At 29.5% G+C, this 11,155-nt stretch overlaps 1 protein-coding gene across 1 annotated transcript; it reads right to left on the bottom strand.

Annotated features, from left to right (window-relative positions):
* Positions 1-3,675: 3,675 nt before the first annotated feature.
* Ubc7 (ubiquitin conjugating enzyme 7) lies at positions 3,676-9,406 on the bottom strand. Its single transcript, XM_029308307.2, has 4 exons — positions 9,172-9,406; positions 8,934-9,015; positions 5,859-5,977; positions 3,676-4,076 (listed from the first exon to the last, which is right to left on the bottom strand). Exons 1-4 carry the CDS (start codon positions 9,212-9,214, stop codon positions 3,820-3,822), a joined length of 501 nt encoding a protein of 166 aa, XP_029164140.1. The 5' UTR covers positions 9,215-9,406; the 3' UTR covers positions 3,676-3,819.
* Between the last annotated feature and the right edge of the window lie 1,749 nt (positions 9,407-11,155).

The following is an 11,155-nucleotide window of genomic DNA, read 5'->3' as shown; positions in this document are numbered from 1 at the left end:
ATTCAAAATAGTCATGATTTTTCATGTGACGAAAATTTGGTTTATCATAATATCATCACATGTGCTGCTCAGTGACGAAAAAATGATCGATTTTACGCTGGCCCTGCAAATTCATGTTTTACTGGATAAATGTGTTATATTTTCAATCTTTTTATAAAATATTGTAAAAAAGAAAACTCGTGTAGGACCGTGAAGCACAGACAATTACATAATATAAATAATCATCAATCAAAATCCTCATCATTTTTAATCCTCAGGATTTTCATCCTGAAGATAGAAATGAAGGATTCTAATTAGTTGATTCTCTTATGCATTATGCAAAAGTCTGTGCTCCGGCTCTTAGACCGTTTTGGTTCCTATATTATTACAATAGGATATATTGATTTTTGATGTTTTCTTGACGTCAATAAATCATCAAATTTTGAAACCAAAAATCCTCATATTGACTTTCTATCGTAACATAATTATGACGTCAAAATGATATCATTTTAACTGCGTTGTGTTCCTTAGGGCATGTTAGTTATACGGTACTATTTTTTCTTCTTATGAAAAAAAAAGTTCTCGGGCTTGTTAAGGAATTAAAGGACAGCAGTATGTATCGAATGTTTTTTATATATTTATAACTTTCGATGTCGACACCGCGAGAAACGATTGCTTTCGAATATATATATATATATATATATATATATATATATATATATATATATATTTCTTCTAGCAAAATGTGATATTATTGATAAACAGGCAGCTGCGATATTAGACCTGTCTCGCATCAAAAAAGTAAAAAAAATGTCGCGAAATATTACAAATTGACTCTGTTTTACAGAGTATCTTGGCACTTATTGTATATTTGCTTTAAGTTTAACCGATTAATCTGTAATGAAGTTTTAAAATGTGATCCCTCAGTAGAGCAAAATAAATTTTTGCTTGTAAGAGCTGATAGCTTCGTTTCGAAGGATCAAACTTTTTAACTAAAGTTTGTTGTGACTTTGATTGATATTACAGTCGCTTGACACATGTAAAATGCATCTTCTCTTTCACAATGCCAAAGTATAAAATCGTATCCAGAGTACAACATTTGTACATATATTCTCATATTCACTGTTAAATATAATTTTGCGTACAAAAATTTTTATATGATTATAAAATATGATTATTATTATATAAATTGTTTTTTAGGACAGATATTTACATAGTATTAGACACAATCTAAGTAGCAAACTGACGTCATTAAACGTCAAAATGACGTCATTTTGACGTAGAATGATGTCATTTTAACATTTAATGACGTCAGTTTGCTACTTAGGAATGTTGCACATAGTTTATTTAAAATTTAGGAAAATTAATGAAAAAGATCAACTATAGAAAGCTTTTTCTATAGATTTCTTCTATGATTGTACATGTGATCACATTTCTGAGTTGTATATGTTACGTTGATATAAATGAAAAAATGTGCAAAACTATATTGAGATAATTTATTACCTAATTTATAATAAATGTTATAAGGTATAATTCATACTTTTTTAAAATGGTTTTTAAAAAATTAGATTTTTGGAAAATCAAAATATCATTGAAAAATGAAATCTTTTTGATATATGTATATATATTAAGGAACCGCGAAAAAAACAATGTGTGTATACTTATCTCAGAGACGTATAAATAGCGTATAATTTTAGAGTTTAAAAAATGTACAAAATGTTGTACTTTGGTTGAAACAGACACACATTAAAATTTTATTATTTAGATATAATTTCTGAGTGCTAGTCACAAATACTCTATTTTTTTAATTAAATTTATGTAAATATTGTTTTATCGTAATAAAATATTGTAATAAATTTACATATGCGCGCGTGTACAAAGTTTTATTATTTTTATTTAACTTTTAATTTTCAAAAAATGAAAAAAAAACAAATTGCAAAGATTTTTAAATGAAAAAAACCAACATTTATTTTTTTAAATATTTAGCAAAATGAGAAATTTGTTGAATTTTTATCACATATTTTAGATTTTCCCAAATTGATCTATTAGTCATGAAGTCATATATATTATTCAAATATAATAAAATATTTAAATAGGAAACTGATTGTTGTTAGAAAAATTAATTTATTTCATCCTTAAGTCGCAAATGCAATTCAATCACGAAGATTACTATTTTATATGAAAATTTACTAATTAATTTTTTCTAGTCTAACATACCAAGTGTTTTTAATAAAATAATTTGAGCCTGTATTTTTGAAAAAATTTCAGAAAAAAAGAAAAAATTATAAAATTCTATGTGGAAAAAGATTTCAGTTTTAATTCTTCGAAAATTATTAAAAGAAAACTTATTTAAACAAATCATTCGACTACTCAAATTGGGACATTTTAAAAATGGGACACCCTATATTTTTGTCACCAAGTTCGATTGTTATTAAAGAGAAATGTGCACATGATAATCAGACATATTCGCTGCGGATCGATGATTTAATTTTGTAAATATGATATACGTTCCGGATTTTCTGTCAGGATTAACTCGATCGACATTTATATAATTTCAATAAAATTTGTATAAAAGTAAAAGACAGACATAAAAAAAACACATATACACAGGATAACTGACTGCGAAAGCAATCCAGTTTGTCTGATTTTTTATTGGCAAAATAATTCTATAAAAAATTTTTTCAGTAAATAAATCACTATTCCGTTTATTTTTATTACACAAAAAATATATATTTATAAAATATTACAAATATTACAAATGTATTTAATTTATATTCCCTTCTCAGAGGGAGAAGAGAGAAGAAAATAAAAGATATCCAAATATATTAGTTTATAATACATTAAGTTTACACATTGATGCACATTTACACAAAAAATGTACGTAGCACCGTTATATGATTGTGATAGAATTATTTTAACATCGTAAAATAATTTGTGGGATCAGTTGATAATAATTTAACACTTAAGATTAATCACGTACTCAAACGCAAGAAGCGAATCCTATCCTTTGTTTAGCGGTTCGTCACAGTGAAATGTTATATGTAAGTGTATAAGAGATAATCGCGTATGTATTTGATTACCCATGTTTGTACTACAATGTTGAAAATAAAACATTTTTGAGATTAACAACCTCAAATCTCTCGTCATCAAAATCTGTGTAACCTTTTACTTAATTTAAGGCTCCTAGCTCCTCGCCGACCATGTTGGAATTGTGACGTCAGAGGCGAGAAAACACGCTAAGAATTCTTAGATATCATCTCGAAATATTTCAACGAAATAGCACTTCAGATAATAAAATAAATAAAATCAAATAAATCAAATCAAATATACGAAAATAAGGAGTGACACGTAGTTTCGCATAGAAAGTTAAACTAATGCGAAGGGTCTCTAGTTGGAATTCAGTTCAAGCCAACTTTCATATGCCTGCTTGGAAAAATTGTGGAAAGAATGGAGAAAGAGAGAAAAAAAAAGCAGAATTATTTGAAAAAGGAAGAAAAAAGAAAGAAAGGCAAAGGCAAATGGGAGGAAGAGAGGGAAAAGGAGGGAAGGAAAAATGTAGAAGAAACTATAAATAATATAATGATATATTGTAAAGGTTCGGGAACGCTCCTACCAAAAGCGCCTTGTAAATCCTTAGGGAACACAATAAATCAACTTTAGCCTTTATATACGAGAAATAATTTACACACAAAGAAATTTATTTTATTCCACAGATAAAAATTTATTGTTTCATATAGGAATGTGCCATAGAGAAACATAAAAGTAATTATAATAAGCAATTATAATTTGAGCGTTTACATTTTTTTTTATTTTTAATTAACAATGTGCGTTCTTTCTATCTCAAGGGATACCCAGGGTTTTCCTTACAAGTTTTTGAGCTATCCTCTCAAATTCACTGCGATCTTCCCTCCACATTTTGGCAGCATCAACGTTAGCACCACTCTCGTCGTTTGGTTCCGCTAGCATACTTACTACACTCAACAATATCTTCTCGACACTCTGTACTGGGCTCCACCTTTCTGCGCTGCTTTCATAGCCCATTGGGTCATCGCCAGGTGCATGTAATATGCTTATGCAGACTCTTCCATCGGCATAAACTTTTGAGAAAAAAGATATAATTTCATAGATGGTTAACATCTTAACATTATTGTACATTTAAGGCTTATGGGTCCTCGCTGCGGCCATATTAGTAACGTCAGAGAAAGCATACGTTGAAAATTCTTAAATGCTATTTTTAAATAAAAAAATATGAAATACTATTTCAGAGGTATTTTAAGAGTGTGCTAAAGTCATCTAAAATGCTGTTTCATTGAAATATCGTTTTATTTCGAAATAGCATCTAAGAATTTTTAGCATGTTTTCCCGCTTCTGACGTCACAATTCCAACATAGTCGGCGAGGAGCTAGGAAGCTTTAATAATTGAAATCCATTTCAGCTTATACGTTTAATATTTTTTTGTGCAACCGGCGCGCGAAAAGTCGCCCTTTCCGCACATGATGGGATTTTAGAAAGGGCTCCCTTTCCACGCACAAAATATCGTAGCCAACATGTGCGGGTCATAAATCGGCCGATCGTGCGGATTGTCACACTCGGCTTTGCCTCGTGCGCCAAACTTCCGCACTCTCGGCCGATCCCCCCCGCACTTGTTAGCTAATATACTATAGAACGATTTTAATGTCAGTTAATCATAAATTGAATAATATATATACAGGGTGTTCCTAAAGTCCGATTTGGGCTCTTTATCTTTACAGTTTTGACTTGCCTTGCTTAAATTTAAAAAAATGCATTTATTTTGTCTTTGCATAAAAATAAAGATTTTTTTATACACACATATTTTCTTTTTATTAATGTAGTAAAAAACTTCACAAACATTTTTAACAATCTTAACCATTTATAGTATCTACAAGGTGTCTAATCAAATCTTGTATACAAATTTTTTGATCTTCCAAGTGTTTTTGTTTGAAATTCCAGGTAAAAAAATTGTAAGTAGAACTTTTTAAAATAAGTTTCTTTATTGTATGCACTTTCTAATTTTCTATTCATACAATAACAAATAATGCTATCAAGAATATTTTTGTAGCATTTAATGTTGATTATTAATTATAAAATTATTTTGGACAATATATATATATGTATAACAAAATGTAATATATAAAAAATATATATATACAAAAATATATATGCGAAAATATAAAACAAAAATTAATAACTGAACAATTTGCTATGAAACTTATATAAGACCTTGATATTAAAGAGATCGTCAATAAAAAATATCACATTTTAATACAAACTTAAATATTGCAAAGATATATTAGACATATGTTTCCTAAGTGGTACTAAAAATATTTAATACGAGGCCTTCAAAAAAATTAATCTAAAGTTTTTTAAAAACTAAACACAGCCTGTTTATAGTTTAATAATAAGAATGCATTTTTTTATTCTAAAAAACAATAGTTAAACATATATGATTGCTAATTTGACCAATCAGTGAATATTATCGACCGTTTACAATAAAAGAGAAAAATTATTAAAGATATAATTTTCGAAAAAAATTATCTGAATGAGTCTCGATTAAAAAATGAGTCTTGATTAAATGCCATGAAAATTCGTGAATTTTTCAAAATATAAAATAACTCCGATTTTTCCTTAGAGTAGACACCCTGTATCCAAACCCCTCCCCCAACGATTTACTTTTCAAATCTTTATTTTTTTATAGAAAAAGATGTCAAATGAGATTTTGCATATAGAACACTGCAACGAGTTACACACCTTATTTATGTAAAAAGAACACTCAGTTTTATATTTTTATCAAAATTTAGTGAAATGGATCAAATTAAGCATATAATAAGCATCATAATTTTAATAGCGCAGTAACTTACTATTAGGATGAAACATTTCACAGGTGAATTGCATCTTTGGTGGACTTAGTGGATAATCCGGTGGAAATATTAATTTCGCTGGAAACACTCCACCTTCAAAGCATGTTCCTTCTGGTCCACTAAAAAACATTTAGCTACATTAAAACACACTTCAATAAAGAATGTATTGGAAAGATTATATAAAAATGCTCGTACAACACGCGCATAACACATAATTTTCATATTAATTATATTTTGATATTTTATTTAAAATCTTAGACTCTGCGCACAATAGAAATAAAAATAGGAAATATTAAACATATTACAAATAATAAATATTAGGAGTAATATATAATTAGAAATTATTTTATTCCAAAACAAAGAACTAAATTAATATTATGCATTAAGAATAAGTAATAAGAAATAAAAATGACAGAATATTAAATATATAACATGAAATCTATATGTTTAGATATTATATTAAGAATAAAAAATATTAACATAATAAGATATATTATAACTTGACGATCCTTCGGCGTGACATGTTGACTATTTCTCGTACTTTCAATCGTTTGACTTTTTTATATAAATTTATAGTTTAATAATTATGGACAGTATTACTAATATGAAGATTTAATTTAATGATATATATTTGTTCGCTTGAAAAGGACCACAACCACATGATTGAAACGTAGTGAGTTTAATAAACAAAATATACGCTAGTTTGGTCGATTATTTCTACTATCCTATTCTAATAACTAGTAACAAGGATTAAAAATTTGGGAATTATTAACAAAATAACAATATAGAATAACGTAAGCATGAATATAAAAAATTATTTTTTTATAAAAAATTTTATATATATATATATATATATACAGGGTGTCCCATAATTCGCGAACCACCGCGAATGGGCAGATAGAGCGTGTTAAACTGAATAGAAAAGTCCTGTATCATTTTGCGATATTCGCAATAATTATTGAGTTATTTATTAAAATATCTAAACGAATAAGCAGGTAGAAAGCATTATTTGATCGAGAGGCGGCGTCATGCAGCGAGCGGTGACCAATGTAGTGGCGCCGAAAAGTAAGATGATACTAAGCGACATATAACAAATAAGTCATCCGACATGCACAACCAAGTCCGGCCTACCGCTTTCTACCCGCTCATTCGTTTAGATATTTTAGTTAATAACTCAATAATTACTGCGAATATCGCAAAATGATACAGGACTTTTCTATTCAGTTTAACACGCTCTATCTGCCCATTCGCGGTGGTTCGCGAATTATGGGACACCCTATATATATATATATTATTTATAAATATTATTATAATTTTTACAAAATGCACTTTCCAAAAAAATTTTTTTTTTCATGAAAAAAATGTTTAAAAATATTACTTTTATAAAAAATTAAACAATTTTTAAATAAACGACTAAAAGTTTTTTCAATTTTTTTTATAAAGACTATCGTAATGCAAAATGTTAAAAAATTTAAATAAATATCTGAAGGTTATTAATAATGCTCTGGAGTTCTAAATTTTCTTTCTAAATTAAGAAATGGAAAATTTTTTTCTAAAAGATTATTATATAATTTTTCTAATATTATTCTGATACAAAAACTCATAGAAAAAACTTTGTTTTATGAAAAAAATTTTTTTTCAGATTCCTAATTCCTTTGCTAATATGTTCAGAATGTTTTAAAACATCGAAAAATATTTTTTTTTTAATATTCGTGTGCTGTGTTTGTGCCCACCACTTTTCTGAAAATTTAAATATCTCAAGAACTATTCGATTTACAGTTTTCAAATTTAACATACAAGTAAAATAGTACAACACTTTTATTTATTGTCATTTTTGTTTTAAATCTTCATGCAATTTTAATTTTTCCAAAAATGTCTGTGGTTGCTCTAACTTCTGTAAATTTTAAAATCTCAAAATAAATTTTTTACATGAATAAACTATCATTAAAAGATGCTATTGAATTTTATAAAGATCAGTGAAAGGATTCACTTTTTATAAGATTTTGAATTTTTTGAGAAAACAACTGTAGTTGCTGTAACTTCTGTAAATTTTAAGATATTATGATAAATATTATATGAATAGAGTATCATTGAGGGATATTTGGTATTAAATTTAGCAAGGATCGGTAAAAAAATTCATTTTTTTTTTTAATTTAAAATTTTCAAACTTTACGAAAGAAACGTACGAGAGTGAGCACACATACATATACATGACATTTGTAAAAATATTATTTTATGTAAAAAAGTATGCAAATTGAAAACTTGCACATTGCTTTCTCATCCTATTTCGCTCATTAGATTTTCTCTATAAGGAAGCTAAAATTAAAAGGCAAGGAAACTTAATGAGCAAAATAGATTAAATGTGTAAGTTTACAATTTGCACACTTTTTCTTGGTTATGATTGTAACAATTTCTATATTTAATATTTTCAGTAATTATGAAAGTGAAGGACTTTCTTATTAATTTGGCTAAAACTTCTCAATTTTGTGTATTTTGGCGCATAAAACATGTATCTATAAATTAAAATTGTAGCTCTAAATTAGAAAAAAAATTATTAAATACTAAAATTAACAGTTACATGTTACATGATTAGAATATCTACCATATCAACATCATGTAAATGCAATATTCAATATACCAACTATTCTCTGCTTTAACCAAAACCATAAATTTTTTTTGATAAATATGTAGTTTTGTAAAAACACACTAAATATGCTGTAGTATATTGAATTAAATGGTTAAAAAATATTGAAATAAAGTTTATGCTTTTTTAAAGCAGAGATAACTGATATATTAAAAAGTACTTAATCATTTTTTTTATAGTTTTAACTAAATTGGTAAGGAAACCCCTCCTTCATAATTGCCACACTTTCTTCTTTTTCATTTAATTTCTATTTCTCATTCCTATTCCTAATATTTTTCCTATGGTGCAAAGCCTTAAAATAGAGAAAACTAAAAATTTCAGGTTAGAAAATATGTATATATATGCACAAAATAATACAGTAGTAGTCAACGATAGTAGATGACCACAATTTTTTGGATTAACAAAAATCCGACCAGAGGAAAAAAACTTACGTGATGAGAGCCTCCCATTCGAAGAAGTTCTCCTCGTTAATCGGGCCGGCGATGATGCCCTCCGGTGGATTCAAGGTTAGCTCTGCAAGTTCGTCGCAATAACGCGGACATTATTGCTCGGCGGGAAAAAATGTGTCGCAATGGCGGGAAAGCCTCCATTACGTACGGTGTCATTAACAATGCGAACTAAATGTTTACTGCGGTGTGACTAAAAGAAGACTAAAAAGCTGATCCTCACGTTTGTACTCAGCCATCAGTCGTCTGAGAGCCGAACCCGCCATCGTTCTTAACGACGACGCGTAGCTGATCCGCCTCGACTTTGTAGAAACGTCAAATCAACGAAGGGCTTCGAAGGGCCCCTCTCTCTTTCTCTTTCTCTCCGTCGAGGCCCCTCGCGAAACTCGAGGTTTGTTCTTTGTAGCTGCACTAGAACTGGTGAGTTCAATATAGAATTTTATACCACAAACGTATAAAGGTGCCTTTTCACGAGCCGCTAAAACCTATTGTTTGAGCGACAAAATGATCACGGTACTTATTACGGTTCTTTGGGTGAGTTTGCTCACGAGGTGAAAATCACAAAAGTGAGAGATTCACTAGGTTGTCTACGCTTCTATTGGTCAAAATCTAGTGAATCTCTCACTTTGTGATTTTCATCTCGTGAGCAAACTCACCCAAATAACCGTAATAGGTACCCACGTAACAACTTTTGTCGCTGAATTAAACAGCGATCATTTTTGTACATGAAAAGAATAGACAGCGCGACATAATTGAAAGTTAAGCGTTTAAGCAGTAAATGCTTTGTAGTTGAACTGATTCAAACTACAAAATTGTTGATGCTGGATTATGCAGCGACGGATTAACACTAGAGGCAAACATAGGCATTTGCCTAGGTCGGCAAATTGGAGGGGGCGGCAAATTTTCGAAGACAAAAAATGAAAAAAGAAATAAAAATAAAAAAGTAAAAAAAAGTAAAAAAAAATAAAGAAAGTAAAAAAAGAGTGTAAAATCCTATCTGCAAACCTCCTCGTGGTGCACTCTGGGGTCGTGAAAATATTTAAAAATATATTACGTTTTCACCATCTAATGTAGGGGTAACAGAAAATTGTTGATATTTTGTACTAAATCTTTTATTTTTTTTTTTTTGCTTTTAGGGGCGGCAAAATGTACGCTGCCTAGGGACAGCAAAATGTTTAATCCGTCGCTGGGATTATGAGCGACAAATCTGTCGCTTCAATCACTTGTTTTAGCGGCACATGAAATTGCACCTTAAAGCGGAGTTTACAATGGCAGCAGGAGTACAGAGTACAAGAGTAAGCAGTAAGCAGTACGAATTAGGATTGACTCATGCTGTTACTCCCGACAAAATGAGCGAATCCCATTTCGTACTGCTTATTGCTTCTTGTACCACAGATTAATAGACAGATCGCCAAAGGCCTGTCTAAAGAGAAGGCCGTCATTTTTGCCGCTTACCGACACACTTTGCCTCTGGTTCAAGTTCAGACTAATAAAATCCTTTAATTTTACCAGAAAAATTTGCCTCTAGTGCGAGTTCAGGCTAAAATCTTTTTATTTTACACGTATACTCAAAGGATTTTAGCCTGAACTCGCACTAGAGGCAAATTTTTCTGGGAAAATTAAAGGATTTTATTAGCCTGGACTCGAACCAGGGACAAAGTGTGTCGGTAAGGGGCAAAAATGACGGTCTCCTCTTTAGACAGGCTTTTGGCGATCTGTTTATTAATCTGTGCTTGTACTCTATACTCCTGCTGTCATTGTAAACCCTGCTTTAAGGTACAATGGAGTGTCGTAGGCTGTAGTCGTAAGAAATCGACAAACCACAGTCGATTATTTCAAAAATAATCAATTGTGATAGCTCAATTTCTTAAGCTAAAAAAGTAAAACTTTTCTCTCGACCGTACTGGCAAATATTATTTATTAAATCACAACGTTTCGACCCTGCTTTAAATCCTTATCAAGTGATTTGTGAAAATAAAAATAAAATTATAATTTTATTTTTATTTTCACAAATCACTTGATAAGGACTTAAAGAAGGGTCGAAACGTTGTGATTTAATAAATAATATTTGCCAGTACGGTCGAGAGAAGAGTTTTACTTTTTTAAATTGTGTCTGGCGATTCTCAAATATCTACGTTTTTATTTTCTTAAGCTAAGTCTACATTGGTCGTAGAATCGTAAATTGTAAGAAAAATTGATCTAATCAC

This window comes from Nylanderia fulva, unplaced genomic scaffold, assembly GCF_048542155.1.
Source record: "Nylanderia fulva isolate GAGA-0341 unplaced genomic scaffold, ASM4854215v1 Scaffold182, whole genome shotgun sequence".
NCBI lineage: Eukaryota > Metazoa > Arthropoda > Insecta > Hymenoptera > Formicidae > Nylanderia > Nylanderia fulva.
This window is presented reverse-complemented; position numbering and strand designations above follow the sequence as displayed.

Excerpts from the sequence above, each read along its gene's own strand:
- Ubc7 (XM_029308307.2), bottom strand. The coding sequence starts at position 9,214 with ATGGCGGGTTCGGCTCTCAGACGACTGATGGCTGAGTACAAAC. Across the intron at positions 9,016-9,171 it reads ACTGATGGCTGAGTACAAAC|AGCTAACCTTGAATCCACCG; the intron begins GTGAGGATCAGC and ends ACGAACTTGCAG. Across the intron at positions 4,077-5,858 it reads TGAAATGTTTCATCCTAATA|TTTATGCCGATGGAAGAGTC; the intron begins GTAAGTTACTGC and ends TTTTCTCAAAAG.